Genomic DNA, 17,752 nt, shown 5'->3' with positions numbered 1-17,752 from the left:
CATCAAGTGAATACATGAGAAACGGCAGCAGTAATGTCAATTAAAACATTTTAAAAAGATGTCAAACAGGAAAGTCGAATTACATCATATAAATCACACAGGCAACAAATTGAAAAAGGTTTCCTGGGGTATCTCATCACAAATATATGATCAGGCTGCCAGAGGTACCTGGCTATATGCAACAGGTACGTCCACATCTTTTGTTCCCACTTATGCAAAGCATAGCTACAAATTCTTTTTCGAAGCTAGAGCTGCAAATCCCTATGAGATAAACAGGAACTATCAGCCTAGGAATATCTTCGCCCGAGTGGAACTTTACAGACGTCCCTGATAATTCATCACCTGAAAAAAGACGTTAAACACGATAATAATCAAAACTTCACACTTATGCCAAGCTGAACACAGTATAGAATAAGGTCCACTGTGAAACAAGCAAATCTGAGGATAATGCACCATCCACAATGATTTGCCACAAGTACAATTTATAAGCAAGAAAAACAGCTTAGATGACCTATCCTCCAAGAAGCAATCCATGAGATAGTAAACAAAATTTGGTCACGATGTGCTCGCATCAAACCTGTGACTTCATAAAAGAGATGCTTTGCAGGGGACCAGCGTGTCCTGCCCCCATCAACTACATTGTCTAAAATCATAAACTATCCATACGGGATCAGCAAGATTACATGACTTGCCAAATCATCACTTTTTGGATGCCAATTACCAAGGTCCTGCAAACACCGCTCACTGGGTGCATTATGATGTAACTAAGAACTTGAAAGCAACAATCTCATTAATAACAAATATGCATCATGAACCGGTACTAGATATTATGTTCAAAGAGAAGTTCTGGTTCAAGCTTTTCCCCTACCACAAAACTATTGATGTACGTAAATTAAGGGGGTTTAAAACATTAAGTCGAAGGAACTCAGAAACCACTTATAAACTAATGTGATAATTACAACCAGGTAAATCACAAATGCAAAGAATAGATGCAAAAGTAAAGATCATATGTTATCAAAGAAACAGTCTACCTCATCGTCATTTTTCGACTTTTGTAATGCCATTTTATAAAGATGCAAAATAAATGCCACTTGGTTGTTCTACAACTTCTTAGATGAGCAAGATCTTTAATTTACATTTTCAAATACAATCAGAAGAAATGCAAACTTAAAAATAAATAAACAAAAGTAATAATTCCAAATTCTCTAGTTTGAAATTTCCCTACAAACTGGACATGTCATGGTATAACGCTTTACACAGCTGCAGCTAAAGGAAATCCCTTCAATAGAAATCAATCCAAAATAAAATAACTATAGCAAGAGAGAGAGAGATGAAAAAGAGGTGGGGGCAGGGGCATGCTGGAAGCTCTTAAACACAGGTTTTCAATTACAAAGTGGCACTTGTTACAGTTGTGAAATATATTTATTTGAACCAACATGTGCCAGAAGGAACCTCATCTCCATATGGATTCAATTCAATCATGTACAATTGTACATGAACAATTTCAACCTCAGATACAAGGACATAATTGCAGGAGAACTTAATGCAAGATCAAACTAATAATTTTCTCACAACTGATTGATTTCAAGAAGTCAGTAAAAAAACACCAAACAAATATCTTTGCCTAACGATGAATGAAGATCTCAAGCCATGAACAAACAGTGAGAAGCTTCAGTGGCTCAAAGCAACGAGCTCACAGAGCAGAACTAGAAGAAATGTGTATAAGATCAGATGATAGTGCATATGGCATGATTTCCTTTAAGAGGAAGATTAATAAGAGACACTACATGGGAAGGTCGATTAATGGATAGTTGAAGATAATTCATGCCATCATCCAGATTTTAAGGTGAGGAAACCATCTTGTAGCACTTAATGATTAGTCTCAAGTTTAACTCAGCATTTCTTGTAGCTTAGAGAATTACAGTAAAAAAAGCAAGTAAAACATGATGTAGTCAATGCAGTTCATAAACCACATCTGGTTTATGAATCGTTCAAAATAAACTTTTTGTTCTAAGTTGTCATATAAGCTTTAACAGAAAAAAAACTACGAAAACTTAATTTTCCTTTGAATGTCCTATTTTCAGTGAACTAACTTTTGCAGAATGATAGGTAAGTTAAAAGATGGAATGAAGATGCAAAATCTTTGAACCTAAACATGTCAGTAAAGCAGATGAAGATATAGTTATTTTTTTTATAAATAACGGAAAATAAAAAAAATCACCGATAAAAAATCAGTAATACAACAATGGCTAAACTTAAGTAATTGAAATTGGTTCTAAGTTTGATGTCTTCCAGGTGATGGATACTCTACCAACCCAAAACACCGTATGGCAAGTTGCAGCCCTGGTACTAATTAACAAAATTTGCAGTTTTACGCCTCCTTCAATAAGTACAACAATTTACTTACAAGTACAATTTGAAGATGAAAGTTCAGCTTTTCATTAAATTGCATGAAAATTTAAATATCGGAAATATTTTCAAACAAAAATCATTTTACCATTCGTATTTGCTCACCATAATCTATCTAACAGGTTTTCATGAATTAATTAAATTCTTAACATATGAACCCAAAAGTATTCTCTTCCAACATGTGTCCATGTAGAGATGCAACACAAAATAATACTTCCATGATAAGCTAAGTGTATAAAAGTAGAAGTACATTTTTCACTTGCAAGAGTTATACCGCAGCTTTACACCATGAAAAATAAAGTTGATGACTAAGTGAAAAAAAGGCCATCTGACAGAAATGCATCTAATTCCCAAACCAGTCATCATCTTCACCTATTTGTAAGCACAAAACTTCCAGAAGGGATTCTTAAAGATCCACAAGATCCATTCCATAGAGACTTTATCCAAGAGTATCTGCTGCAAATAATATATATTAATGGGGCAACTTTTGTGCCTTCAATGATGGTTGTTGAGCAATACATGGATCCATTTTAGCTGATTCTCCTATGTCATATTTATGACCTTCTCCTATATCACCCATATGACCTTCTGAGGTATTATCATTCGATCATAAGCAACATAAGCAAAGGAGTTTGCACCATTCTATTACTCATCCAATTGTTTGATAACTGCATTCATTAATAAGTTTTGAATATGAAAATGTCAACATCATAACTCAAATTCAGATGGATCTGGAGGCAAGTTGAAACAATCCCCAGATATTAGAAACCTTTTTGTCCAATTTATGCAGGGGTTATAAACTTGTTAACAGAATAAAGGCAGACTGATGTTAAAAAAGGAAGATAAGATATGGTGCATTACAATTTCTTCTATATCTTTTATCAAGTAAATATTTGAATTATGGTTTATCTTCTTTTATTTTACAAATGAGAAGCCTCCTGATACAGTTGAAAGTGGTTAAAAAGAAGTACTTCCTACAATATTTCCAAGAAACCCAAAAATATGTAACAATCTTTTCAAAACATACAAAATCTAAGTGTAATCTTCTAGCTTGAAACACTTAATTGCTAGATTTGCTATAATGCACTCGCAAGGAGAGAAGGACAAACATATACGTCTAATTTGACCACTGCTAATTCAACAGAAACCAACTGGAGTGGAATTGAAGCCAGCTAGTTCTGACAAAACTTTGCCAAAATCGTTGAAGCTTATACAGAATCAAGTTCGGCCAAGATCAAAATACTCTAGCTGGAATAAAAATATTCCAATCAAAACTAATAAGATGAGTTTTTTGCTCAAAAAAACTATAGCATGAATCACTAGCCATTACAGAGGCATAAATGAATAGACACCATCCATTTTAGGCATACTAAAACTTGTTCAGAAGATCACTCGAGTCTAAAAATAGGGGGCATAGGGGAATCTATAGCAACTAATAATTGGGTCAAACTAGAGTTTGTTTTGTTTAGGTGGGCACCATTTTGCAGTTCTTTGGTGGCCTTAAGAATCATATTTAGACAGTCATTAATAATAAAGTAGTTCGCAATGTTTTGAAAAACTGCCACCTTGGACCCTAGAAGGGCTACCTAGGTGCCCACCTTACTACTACAAGTTTTAGTACGAAGGATGAGATCAATTTATGAATTAGTATTCAATGTTGCCAAGTGTAATTTATATAGACCTGTTGCATTTAATTTGGATTAGTATTTACTGTTTCATATTTATAGATTATAACTATCTGTTTTACATTTTTCCTAAGTCCTTGTTTAACTTTTTTAGTTTATAATTTTTTGACTACCTTGACCTCTAGATGCCTACAGCACGTAGGCACCAAGTGGCCCTATAGCGAGCAATCTGCTGCCACCTACAATCTTTAAAAACAATTCTAGTTGAGCAGAATAATATCGCTAGTTTGAGATTTGTTTTAGTGGCCTTACATGTTCAAACTACATCTAGAAAATTATCAATTGCTATTGAATTCCCATTTGTTCATTTTTCACAGACTATCGGAATATAAGACAAGGTTTTAATTCTTTTGATTGTGTATGGAACCACTCAAGCATTGAGGACTATTCTCATTTCCTATGATAGGATAGACTCTCATGGATCAATGTTCATTTTCTATCCTCGGATCTGAAATTATGTTTTGAGATTTCAGTTTTCAGAGAAAATTGTAAATCTGATCTAAAATCAGATAACATGTATCTCTGGAGCATGATATTCCCTTTGTTGACTTAGATTCTTCAGTTAATTATTAAAAATAAAGATCCTTCTTCAATATAGGATAAGCCTATTCAAATGCATGGCGGATTATTTAACACCACTTCACTTTAAGCACACTTATACAGTTGTTGACCAGCTTACTAAATTTCATGATGAGTATGCAAATTCAGAGTTTCTATAACATGCCACAGGTTGAAGAGGTCTTACAATTGCAAAAAAATAATCAGACAAGACAAAGAAGACTAAACTTGATAAAATACCGGGAGAGAATAGAGTAGACATGAGCTCTAAGGATTTTCTAGAACACGGCCATAGCAGCGCAAGCTGTTATTTTCACTACAATAATGAATGCAAGAATAAAAATAAATAAGCTCGACATTGTACCAGGGTAGACAATAGCAAGGTTCAGCATGAGCAGATTACGTCAACCATCACAATACATTTAGTAACCTCCAAGCATACTGGAAATCATAGTAAACAGTATCGTCCAACAATGTAATCTTGAAGATAGTAGACAGTCTGCATCACTAGCAATGGAAAGGTTGCATCAATGACACAAGGTAATTACCATTGCCTTGTTCAATTCTTCTCTTTATGCCTATGGTTCCTGCTCCTGCCCTCAGGCCGCTTCTTCCCCTTTCTTCCACGAGAGTCTTCATCATCCGATTCACTACTTTCAGAGGAAGCAGCCCTCCTCTTCCTCCGGCCCTCGTGGTGCCTGCTGGACCTCTTCCGATCATCCAGTGATCCATCACTACCATCTAAGTGACTCTCAGACACGTACTTCCTTCCATGCCTTCGTTTAAGGCGGCAATTCCCATCAGACTCTTCTGATGACTCATCATCAGACTCATCCCTCTTATGATGGCTTCTACGCCTCTTCTTCTCCTTCCTACTCTTCCTGTGCCTATGACCCCCATCCTCCTCTTCCTCATCATCATCCAAACCCCTACGCTGCCGCCTCCTCTTCTCCCTCCTCCCATCCTCCACCTCGCTATCAGTCTCTTCGCTCCGTATCGACCTCTTCCCGCTCCTCTTCTTTGACCGCCCTCTCCTCCTCCGACTCCCCTTCTTATCCTCCCCTGAGTCCTGCTCCGCCAGCGATCTCTTCGTGGAAGAAGATTTCTTCCTTCCGAATCTCTTGGCAATGATCTTTTCAATCTCCGGATCCACATCAGAATCCGAGCTCTCACTCTCCTCTTCTTCGTCGTCCTCCTCCTCGCTCTCCTCCCCCTCACCCTTCTTCCCGGCGGCCTTCTTGATCTTCTCGAAGACGGCTGTGGCGGTCTGGAGGGCTTCGGCGTCCTTGTCCTTGTCATCCTTGACGCTGAGGAAGTTGCGACACTGGAATGTGAGGTGGCCTACACGGCCGCACTTCTTGCAGGCGCCGCGGGTCTCGTCGGAGTTGGACCCAGTGATGCGGGCGAGGGCGAGGAGGCCCTGGAAGCTGGCGTAGGCGTTCTCAGCGCCGTCGTCGCCGTCGTCGTCGGCCTTGCCGGAGTGGTCGGCGCCGCCCTTGGACTCGTCCTTGTCCTTGTTGGTGGGGGCGTAGGGGTCGTAGCCGATGGCGCTCTGCCAGATCCCGTGGGTCTGGAGAGCAGCGCTGCTGTGGACCCGGTTGTTCGCCGGCATCCGCACCCTTCCCGCCGTCGCCGGCATCTTGGCGGCCGATGGAGGAGGCGGAGATGGATTCTTGGGTTAGGGTTTCTGAGAGGGCAAATTCGAAGGTTAGGGTAACGAATTGGGAGGACAGAGGTCAAACGAGGCTCTCGTAGATAGGATAAGGAGAAAAGAACGATTTTTTGGTTTTCATAACGGTTTGGTTTGGTCCGGCTAATTATCCCGTTGCTTCCCTATATCGGACATAGTTACGGGGGACACGGTGACGGTGGGAGGATCACTGCCGTCCGTTTATTTTTTGAGGCCTGATGTGATAATTTAGGCGGTGATCGAGATGCTGAAAGCATTGAATTGCTTCAAACCGATAAATTCACATATTTTCGTTTGCTTCACCCCATTTATTTAACTTCTTCGAACTGAAACACTCATATATATATATATATATATATATATATATATATATATATATATATATATATATATATATATAGTATTCCAATGTATGAGACATGTAATATTCGAGTTTATAAAAATAGATTATGTTTAAGTCATGTCAAGCGATGTCAAAGGAGATTTGCTCTTATGCTCCGACTGTGCTCACGGAGATTAGATGGGTGATTGGTAATGGTTGATTCATTGCTATATTGGGGGATAGGTGAGTGTTAGAGCTACCGCTTTATAAGGTGTCGACCCTGGTTGACTCAACAAAATTGGAGGGCTGCAGAGTCAGCGACCTGATCAGCTAGGGGGAGAGCAAGTAGGATGAGGTGCAGATAATGGAGGTTTTTGGAGAATAGATGGTGGAGAGGATACTGGATATCCCACCATCGTCTAGGGAGACGCCGGATAGACTGGTTTGGGTGGCCACATGTAGGGCCATGGTGCGGGCTACGGACCTACAGGTAGCATTCGGAGGAGTCACTACCCGGCAGTTGGATGGTAAATGGATCTAGAGGATGTATATTCACCCCTGAGTGGCCTTGTTCATATAGAAGGTAGCTTGGGGGTGTGTTCCGACCAGAAGAGTATTAGTTGGGCGAGGAATCAAGATTGCCCCGAGTTATGGATGGTTTCATGATATAGAGGAGTTCACTAGCCACGTCCTACTGGGGTGCCCACGAGCAGTACAGACATGGAGGAGGGTCACACTTCCCCTACCTCAGTCCATTCGTTCTGTAGAGGAGCTACTATCCCAGATTCGGAAGGCCATGAGGAGTCTGAGGACAGCAGTGCGGGGCATTACCTAGGTCTACTTGGCGTATCACATATGGTTAGATAAAAACTACAGAGTCTTTGAAGACAAATGTGTTCCTCCGGGGAAAATAGTGGAGAGAGCCTCCATCCAGGTCGCTGAGCTTGCCAAGGCTACCATGGAGACTTCACCTACGATGGTCGGGGACATCTAGGACCCTCACCCTACTATTATAGCGCCCAGATTCATTCTTGCTTCTTGAGGGCCCTCACCTCCTGGCCATATCAAGGTGAACTTCGATGGCAATACTAGTGGTGATGGTGGTAGAGTTGGTATGGATTTTTGTAATCAAGAGCCATAATACTAGTCTGATTGTTGCTGGGGGCGACACATCGGTGGGATGACAGCCATAAGGGTGGAGCTCAGGGCAGCATGGAAAAGCATCACTTATCTCAGGCGAGTATTGAGGGCGGACCACATCATCCTCGAGAGAAACTCAGTCTTGGTAATCTAGAGGTTACAAGGCAGGGGGCGAGGAGAAGATGAAAACCTCCTGCTTTGTGACTTGCTTCAGATGGTGGAGGATTGTAGCGCCTTCCAAAATATACATATGTTTCGAAAGATAAATAGGACAGTAGACTGGATCGCCTCCTTCGCTGCCCAGCATTCAGAAGAGATCCACTGGTCTTGTCTGGGAGCCATCTCTGCATAGTTTTGTTATCTTCTTTCTATGCTCATGCTAGAATGATATAAACAACCGTTGTACCACAAAAAAAAAAAAGAAAAAAGACGGCAGACCAGGTCATTGATGGTACCAAGATGGTGAAACAAAATGCAAAGCATAGCTTGAAACCATATCATAGTTGGGTAGGCATGATTCAGTTGATCATGAAAATTTTGATGGACAAAACATAGGACAAGTTTGATCAGCAATTATCAAAGCTATTTGGTAGAGGAGCGACGAGGACCCACCCCAAACAGATTGCGAAAAAATGGCTGCCAAGCACACGAGCTTTGCTTGGTTCTAAATTCAATACAATATGAACATAAAATAAGATGAAAGTGAAAAAATGACTTACAGTGTGTGCCACCCAAACACTTTTGATGCAAAAAGAAAAGCTTTTCACATGTTCTTTAGGTAAAGCAAAATTTAACAGAACTTCAGGCAACACAATCATGATTCCCTGTATTTTAATTTATTTTCTGTATTTCGAATGAAATATTTCATATTACTCCCTTCTTCACTGGATAATACTTCAGAACATTATTCGTCACACATGCTGATAACAAACAACTGCAAATGCTAATGTGGTTGCTGATGCAAGACTATATAGATCAGGAATACCACAATTGAGCATTCACCATACTGAAATTAGGGAATTTTAACCTGCCAAGTCAGAAACTCGTTGCAACATTTGACCACTCAATCTCCATCGAGAAAAAAATCAAAAATTCCTTCATCCCCCTTCAGCAAGGGTATAACCATTGAGAAATAAATATGTTGCAAAAGAATATGTGTATCATAAAAACAGTATTGGAACTGAAGTGATTTCTGAAAGAATCACAGAATCACAGCGACTTTGTTCTTTTGAAATGAATGGGGTCTAATCCTGCGTGGCAGCACCCTGGTTGAGCTCTGCAAATCTCATTCCAACCCTCATAGAGTGCTTCAGGAACTTCTCTGCACATCGGCGGACGCACGTCTCCTCCTGCTTATCAAGAGACTTGCGCCGAAAGGTATCCACGCAATCAGAGAAGCATCTCTCTACCAGTGAATTATACATTCTTAAACTGCAAGATAACATAAATAATAAGTTAGAACCAAACTGGCAACAGGCTAGACCTTTATTGTCATCTAACCAGCAGTTCAGCAGATATTGTGTGCGCTTCATATCAAGACCATCTCCCAATTTGTTAGAGAAATCGGTCAATTTATTTAGCTTGATGACAATACAGTCAAGCAGTATCTTCAGATGCTAGTTACACAGCATGTAGGAAACAAACCGTGCCACCAACTGGTCTGCCATCCATGCTTCAGGACCACCATGTGTTTGGTCTCGAGCCATGCTGATCGAGCATATTCTTATATAAATGCTCTACTACAAGTTTCTATTTGGGAACAAAGAACCAGGTGGACTGAGAAAAAAAGAAAAAGGAAGAAAAAGCATTGATTAAGCCACCTCATGTCCCCACCTATTCAAAAAATGAACTTAAAATCGTTACTGTGCTAAACAAAAATATAACGTTAAGGATGATACTTCCAGGCAGAGAGCAGAAGAGAAAGTATGCCATACAGATATTGTTGACTAAATTGATCCATATGCTTAGCTAGTCAATATGACATTAGAGTTGTAACATACTTCAACAAAAATATAATGTCACCTTCAGTAGGAAAATTAACCTCGAATTATTTATAACTGAGACCTCTGCGTCGGTCATGTGTCATAATGCACTATCCACGTTTATTTACATCTTTCAAGAAACGATGCTACCTCTAAACCTAGCAATCCTTGAATTTCAGAGTAGGCAATCGACATTAAGTTCCTGTATAACATAACAATGTATGGCCTAATAGCAACAGACAGGAAGAGAAGAGGGGAAGGTGCTTCATTCCTTTATTCAGCAATATTGGAATGGTGACCAGAAAACTATTGAAACAGACAAATCGTGAATGGACCTCAGTAAGCGAACCAAGTAAAATTCATCCTCTTTTCTTAGATGGCCAATCAATTGCTTGTTGACAGTCTTCTTGCAGCATTAATTTCTAGACCAGTGATCAATGTAAAAGGCGATACATATCTGATATAGTCCATGGTATCTTTTGCTTGCATAATCTTAGAAATATGGCTTCAAAGTTCAAAAAATTGCCTTTTAGGCCTCTTGACTTCAATTGCAATTTCAAATGATCAGAACTTAACAGTCACTTCATAAAAAGATATCAGAAACCTTATCCATGGAAATTTATCTTAAGGGTACCAATAGACCCAAAAAAAATAGGAATTAGCATTTGATTATAGTTAACCAAACATTTAAAAAACTCACTTTTTGTATTCCATTGAGAATACTTTCATGTTCCTTTCCTTTGCTGTGAGTTTCCCTGCAAATGACTCTCAGGTTCTAGAAAATCCAATTAATTGCTCTTTCCAATTTTAGTATTCCTGCAATGTTAACACCATGGCAACTGGCTTTTAGGGAGAAATTGGTTTTCGTATGAGTCTCTTCTTGCAACCAAACACATGAAAATATCCTTTGTGGTTGACTTCCATGCATAAATTGTTATTTTGATGGTCGAAACTAAAGAGAATAATATTGAACTCTAGCAATTGTTACAGAAGACACAAGCATTACATAACAAGAAGGTTGAAGAAGAAATTTGTAGTTCCAATACGACACACCACGAGCAAAAAGAATGAAAGTAAAGGGCTTATACTCACAGCACAAACAACATGCGCAAACTGAGAAGTGCAACAAAGTCAAGACAATCTCCATTATGACATGGTCTATGAGCTAAATTTTAAAGTAATGATGGTAATTCACATAACCCTTGCTTTTTCAGAATGGACATTGCAACTTATCTCCGCTAGTACATAATATCTCATTTGTTTTTTAAAGATTTTATTGGATCAGTGACCAGGTAATTACCATAGTTTCTCTCCAAAACTGTAATTACCAGTAACCACTATAAAATTTTAACAAATATATTGTGCTAAGTGCCGGCACCGAATTATCAGCTTATGAGTGGAATTCCTATCCTTGGACGTCTCTTGCCTAACTTCGAGACAAAACAGAGACAATCAAACCTTCGATTTTTTTAACCCGCGATAATTTATTAGAAGGATCCCTTTTAAGCCAGAAACCACTTTAACTAAAAGGAAAAATTCAATCTTTTGATCCCGCCCTAACTAATTAAAGCCAAGGGAAATATTGCCTTCTAATTTCGTATTCAAATTGCGTTTTTTCTCCTAAATAAATTTCAGAACGAAGGGGAAACCGAAAAAATGAGATCGATACAAATGATGAGATCAGCCTCATGAGAAGACGGCTATGTAAGCTTCAGTAATCATGCCAGGACGTCATATAGCAAACATTTCAAAGAATGAAGAGATCCAGAAGGAGATTTAAAAAAAAAAGTCAAGAGGAATGAAGAATCGATGGAGGAGGAGAAGACCTGTCGCGGATCTGGAGCTGGTCAATCATCGAGGACATCCTGATCTTATCCTCCTCAGGGAGCGAGTCCAGATCTCCCAGCATGCTCTTGTCCATCTCGTCCTCCTCCTCGCTCTCTCTCTCTCTCTCTCTCTCACTTTCAAGATGGGTTTCAAGGGTTTTGGGGGCGAACGGGAGTGGGAGCTCTAAAAGACGAAAACCCTAGCTAACATCTTTGCTTCCATCAGGGCCGCATGTGTCCGGGCTGACACTTGAGGCCTATCTAGTGACCGCTTGGGCTTGGGCTTGGGCTTGGTGGATCACTCTTATATTTTCTCCTTTTGATATGAATAAATTCTAGGTGGATCACCTCTCTTTCTATCCAAATAATAATAATAATAATAATAATTTCACTCTTATAGACATTAAAGAAATAAAATGTTCATATATAATTTCATAAATTTGAAAAATTTTCCACTGAAATATGTCTCATTTTTATCACAGATTTTGTGATCAAACCAAAACAACATCATGACTCCATAGGGAGGAGGCAGTTATCTCCATGGGGAAAATTGAAAAGCTTAAGTGTGGGATTCAATGCCAAAAAATTCCTATAGGTTATGGCATATAAAGAGTTAGAAAAATGAAGCAAGATAAAATAATTTGCTGATATTTTCTCGTCATTTCAGTTAAATAAGATCGAGGAAGGCCCATATTGAGACGAGCTTCCCTTATTTACGGTATCATGGGAAATGAAACATTGGATAAGCAAGCTTCTAAGATTTCTGTTTCACTTTCATCTCATCACTCTTTCCTCATTTTCTTAAACTTATTTATAGGAGCTATAACTATACGTTGGCATGGAGTAATGCGAAAAATCCATGGTATAAAAGAGTGGATAGCTTCTCAATCAGGAATTTAGGATCTTTCATGATATATACTTGTCGGACCTTTCTAATTTTCATGTGTTTTTTCCATGTATACCAGTGCTCTAATAGTAGAGTTAATTAAGCAAGTCCTATGCTCTCTTCTGCATTCTATGCTTATCACAATGTATGTGCTCTACTTAAAAATATATAGACTAGTCTCTACTCACCAGAATGATGATGGTGAATCACTTAACCATGCACCTTTTCAATCAGAGCCATGAATCTATCAAAAAGTACAGGCCAAGCAAGTTTTGGACCGCAAGAAGATAGACCACCTCCTTGGACAACCCACAAGTAGAGCCAACTTTTCATATAGCTAGTTCCAATCAATATACAACTTTTGGTTCAAACCAACAATAGCATACAATAGAGCAAGCACACCATAGGCAGCAGCTTTAGCAACCACAATACATGATGGCCACAGGAACAACTATACCAAGAGGAACTCATCATGCAATTTGTAGCCATGGCCTCTTATTTAAAACACTAGAGTCTGAACTCTTGACACAAACACCACACCACACTCACAAGTCTGCAAACCTAGTACTTGTTTCTCACTTTTAAGGCAAGCCTCCTCATTTGCAATTGCAGGGGTCACAGGTGCAGCTGGATCCACACTTGCAACCTTCACTATGGGAGCCAGCAGCCATCTGGAAACCTTCCAAGTGCCTGCAAGACCCAGCTCATTTTAACAACATATAATCAACAAAACAAAAGCCGAAGAGTTCCATTTAACTAAAATTTGTCATACAAAACATAAGCATAAACAAAAGCAGAAAATAAAATAAAAATAAAGAATCAAATTAGTATACACAAAAAAAAAAAAACAAGTTGCACACTAAAAATTCAGAAGGTAAGAAAAGGGTGAACTTGTCGTAAATTTTGAAGGACAATAGGTACTGTTGGAATCACAAAAAAATTAAGTTGATCCATAAGAAGCACTAGAATAGAAAAACCTTCAGCAAAATAGCATATAATATCTCATACAAGAAAAATAATAAATAAGATAGACCTCTTTCTTTCCTTGCATGAATACACTACCCTTTTTCTAAAGGGTGACAATAGGAATTGCATACATCACTAAAAGGAAAAGAAAATGTATCTTTAAATCCTCAAATGATCAAGCTGATAAATCTCATGCCTCCCATATCCATAACTGAAAAAAACATTATACATAGTCCTAGTCCCTCTTAATTAAAGAAGAGAGAATAGTGATATCAGTTAAAAGGGCAAAAACCTGCAGAAACTCTTTATCACAACCAAAAGACCAATTCGTAGGCTACAAAGAACCATATGCCACTAGTAATGAAAAATAAAGAAACACATAATAATGAGATTATGAAAAATAGTAACATAGTTGAAGATTAATTATATTAGTGATATTTATACCCTCCGCATCCACCGCCGCAGTTGCAGCTAGATCTACACCCACAGCTCCCTCCACAAGAAGACATTTTTTCCTCTTAATATGAAAATAATACAAAGAAATACAGCAGAAAAAACCTGTAAGGATGGGGCTAAGGTCGAGGCCGAGGACCAAAACTATATATAGAAGGAGGAGAGGGACAAAAGAAACTTTTGTGATTAGGCCATGCTTCATGACATTCTATTATTAAATCTAATACACTTTTGAAGAGGTCTAAATTGCAGAGTGGAAATTTTAAATTTTAAATTATTTTAATTCTATTCTTATTTTCTCAGCTTGCAAGCTATTTGACAAGACATCTCCAGCACCATCTTTGGTGAAGGTCATAAATCATTGCAGTTGTATCTTAATAGCTTTCTTCCTCAATGAGTAACTTAGTAAAGTACACACTTATGGTGCCTTAATTGTAGGCTTGAACTATTGTATTTTGAACTACATAATATTTATATCCTCATTAAGCAGGCTGATTGTCGTTCCAATTTTGATGTCTATAATATAGGTGAATTGTGTTATTCTTATAGATTATTTTAATAGGGTTCAATTTAATAGTATCTATGCATTATGAGAGCAACCAAGCAACTTATCTGATGAAATTTGATATATTTTATGGGTCATATTTTTACCAAGCATTAGTTGCGATTTTATTTGGAATTGCTTTCGTTTTCACGAAAAGTATTCTATTTCATTAACTTTTGAATATGACAAAATCGAACGTAACCTCTAATCCATCGCAGGATGCCATCTTTTTTATTTTAAAAAAAATCCAATCTCATTTGTTTTTCATTTCTTTTCGTGTCAACCATTAGGAATGAAGAAGAAAATATGTATCTAAGGATAACTTGAGAGGCTAAAATATGTCGCTTGAGATTATCAAATAGATAAATGCTAAGTTTGGTCAAACTAAGCTCTATCACCGGTCATGCAATCTCTGCTCGCAAGAATAGTGCTATAATTGCATCACCTCTTACGTCATTGCAACGTAAAATAGTTGTGTCGTATAACATTAATTACTTAGAAGTTATCTAGGCAGGCAGAACTTATACTTAATTGTGACGATGTAATTTTTAAGTCTTTGTCCAGGTCAAAATAAGTTTTAAATTATTTGAATTTTATTATTATTTTCACAATTATCAAGCTAATTGACGAGACATCTCTGGCATCCATATTTGGTGGAGGTCATAATCATTGCAATTGTATTTTAATATCTTTCTTTCTCGTTGAGTAAATTAATAAACTAAACACTTATGATGCCTGTGATTTGTAGGCTTGAATTATTGAATTTTGAATTATCATAATATCTATTTCCTTGTTAAGCAGGGTGATTGCCTTTCCGATTTTGATGTTTGTAATACAAATGAATTGTGTTAATCTTATAGATTATTCTGATGGGGTTTAGTTTAATAGTATCAAGTTATTTGATGAAATTTGATATATTTGATGGATTATGCTCCTACAAAGCATTGGTCGTGATATTATCTAGAAATGCCTTTTATTTTATAATGTTTCATTCCATGAACTATTGAACAAGACAGTCGAATTTAACGTATAATCCATCATGGACGCCAGGTTTTTTTTATTGAAAAAAAAAGGTCCAAACTCGTTTGTTTTCTATTTCTTTTCATGTCAACCATTATAAATGAAGAAGAAAAGATTTATCTGAGGGTGACTTGAGAGGCTCAGCAAGCTTTTACTGGATTATCAAATATATAATAACTAAATTTGGTCAGACTAAGCTCTATCACTAATCATATAATCTCCACTTGCAAGATTAGCATCATAATTGCATCACCTCTTCTGTCACTCCAACATAAAATAGTTGTTAAAGGAACAGAGAAATGAGCAGAGAAATTTGTTTTGCCTCCTGTAGAGATTCTTATTCTATGTTAATAGGAAATAACATACTTGTTGCCTGCGCACAATTCAGAGATATGAACAAGTTGTTAACATTTGGTGTTTCTTAAATCATCACATTTGGTGTCTGCTAATGGTGATTCTTACTAGTAAGCATGACTCACTCCTAAACAATTACAAAAAAAATAAAATTTTCCATGCCTCCGAAGTAATTAGTCTATTTCTTTGCTCAAGCTATATAGCTCTTCTTCTTTCAGATTTTAGAGAGGTATTGTGCTGAAATCATATCAAGGTGAATTGGAATTTTGAGCTAGCTGCAAATTGATTCTCTTGGTGTGAGGACCCGTGCGGGCATGTGTTTAGTCCTACATCGGTTATTCGCTGGGTAGATCTTGGGTACTTATACAGAATCAAGGAATCCAAATAATACCTTCCAGCTAGCCATTTTGGGTAAGGTCCTGGGTTGTTACAAATGGTATCAGAGCGGATCCGGCCCATAACCTATGTAGACTAGGGGACACTGCAGCACGAATCCATTGGGGCCGACCACGGGCCAATCGTGGTGTTTGTGATTAGATTTGAATAGATTTGAACCCTTAGCCTGACGAGGACGTCAGGGGTTGAACGGGGGAGTATGCGAGGACCCGTACGGGCGTGTGTTTAGTTTCACATCGGTTATTCGTTGGGTAGATCTTGGGTACTTATATAGGATCAAGGAACCCAAATAATACCTTCCGGCTAGCCATTTTGGGTGAGGTCCTGGGTTGTTACACTTGGCACATATAGAAGCGATCTCTACTAACATAATGCAAATACCATAAGCCTTTGCTCAATGCGACAACTTTGCCACCTATTGAGCACTTTTATACATGCACTTTCTTTAATAAAACAAAAATATTTATCGTAACTACTTTAATTCTTATTTAAAAGAGACAAACATAAGGAGTGCAACATCCAAAAGCAGCAAGGCAGCACTTTTTAGAAAGAACCAAAGTTACCAATGGAGAAAGAACCAAAAATCCCCTGCGCCGCCTTTATATAGTGTGGACAGCCTTCCAGCTTTCAATGCCCGCATATAATCTAAAATTAAGGTTGAAATCGAATTAGATACGCATGAGATATCAACATATATATATATATATATATATATATATATATATATATATATATATATATATATATAAAATTGTTGGAAGTCTTCTTCCTTTAATAATTTGTAATGTTGAGAGGGATTTTAGTCTTATATTGCTTGTACAGAGTTTTTTATATAGCTTTATAAACATTCATATCCTACACATGTTAAAGTAACTTTTTGGTGGGAAGTTGTGGAGGGAAAGCCAATATTATATTATCAAAGATTGGCACTTGACGCTTATGTTTTGAACCCAAAGGTTGTGTTGGTTCAGAGGTTAATTTAGGATTATAAATTGCCAATATCCTTCACAGATTAAAATAATTTCTTCTACAAAATCTTTCATTTTGTTATTCTGGGGAATCCTAGTTTTGCTGGCTAGAATTCTATTTTGGTTTTGTTGTATCCTGGAGCGAATTTGCTGGATCACCAACAGCAACATAGTGGGGCAAAATTCGCTTAAGGACAGTATTAATTCACGCTTCAGGACCGGTTTCAAATACTAGAGTTCCTCCTGCTTCAACAATCTATATATATATATATATATATATAATTTGACAAATATGGATACAGAAATGAATGTTAGTCGAATTCAAAAATTTATATCGATATTTATTTTAAATGGATACGAATATAAATCGGATGTTAAAACTATAGATATAAACATGGATATAAATTAGATAATTAAATTTTATGTCTACATAATAAAAGATATTATTATGTGGATAATAAATTAAATCAATAGCATGTTAATGTGATTATTTATTTTTCTTAAAGGTTGATAAGCGCCGTATAAAATTAAATAAGATTACAAATAGAATCGG

At 37.5% G+C, this 17,752-nt stretch overlaps 2 protein-coding genes and 1 pseudogene across 4 annotated transcripts; all 3 read right to left on the bottom strand.

Annotated features, from left to right (window-relative positions):
* Positions 1–31: 31 nt before the first annotated feature.
* On the bottom strand, positions 32–6,463 carry LOC103696871 (uncharacterized). Of its 2 annotated transcripts, none has more exons than XR_003383532.3 (2): positions 5,017–6,458; positions 32–342 (listed from the first exon to the last, which is right to left on the bottom strand). XR_003383532.3 is itself a non-coding variant. In XM_008778598.4 (2 exons), the coding sequence occupies exon 1, from the start codon at positions 6,289–6,291 to the stop codon at positions 5,212–5,214; it is 1,080 nt and encodes a 359-aa protein (XP_008776820.3). In that variant the 5' UTR covers positions 6,292–6,463; the 3' UTR covers positions 32–342; positions 5,201–5,211. The 2 variants fall into 2 exon arrangements, 1 of the variants encoding a protein (XP_008776820.3); XM_008778598.4 differs by having other exon boundaries at positions 5,201–6,463.
* Positions 6,464–8,728: 2,265 nt separating this feature from the next.
* Positions 8,729–11,869, bottom strand: LOC103697874 (mitochondrial import inner membrane translocase subunit Tim9). Its single transcript, XM_008779817.5, has 2 exons — positions 11,613–11,869; positions 8,729–9,235 (listed from the first exon to the last, which is right to left on the bottom strand). The coding sequence occupies exons 1-2, from the start codon at positions 11,705–11,707 to the stop codon at positions 9,049–9,051; spliced, it is 282 nt and encodes a 93-aa protein (XP_008778039.2). The 5' UTR covers positions 11,708–11,869; the 3' UTR covers positions 8,729–9,048.
* A 945-nt stretch (positions 11,870–12,814) lies between these two features.
* On the bottom strand, positions 12,815–14,058 carry LOC120112796 (metallothionein-like protein 1 pseudogene; annotated as a pseudogene). Its single transcript, XR_005514440.3, has 2 exons — positions 13,909–14,058; positions 12,815–13,188 (listed from the first exon to the last, which is right to left on the bottom strand). The product of XR_005514440.3 is annotated as a metallothionein-like protein 1 pseudogene (transcript).
* Positions 14,059–17,752: the final 3,694 nt, after the last annotated feature.

The sequence above is a fragment of the Phoenix dactylifera genome, chromosome 14 (genome assembly GCF_051530095.1).
Source record: "Phoenix dactylifera cultivar Ajwa chromosome 14, Ajwa_hap1_PhDact_Kaust_v1.1, whole genome shotgun sequence".
NCBI classification, from domain to species: domain Eukaryota; kingdom Viridiplantae; phylum Streptophyta; class Magnoliopsida; order Arecales; family Arecaceae; genus Phoenix; species Phoenix dactylifera.
This window is presented reverse-complemented; position numbering and strand designations above follow the sequence as displayed.

Coding starts and splice junctions, on each gene's coding strand:
- LOC103697874 (XM_008779817.5), bottom strand. CDS start 11,707: ATGGACAAGAGCATGCTGGGAGATCTGGACTCGCTCCCTGAGGAGGAT. Junction 9,236..11,612: donor CAGCTCCAGATCCGCGACAG/GTCTTCTCCTCC, acceptor GTTATCTTGCAG/TTTAAGAATGTATAATTCAC.
- LOC103696871 (XM_008778598.4), bottom strand. CDS start 6,291: ATGCCGGCGACGGCGGGAAGGGTGCGGATGCCGGCGAACAACCGGGTC.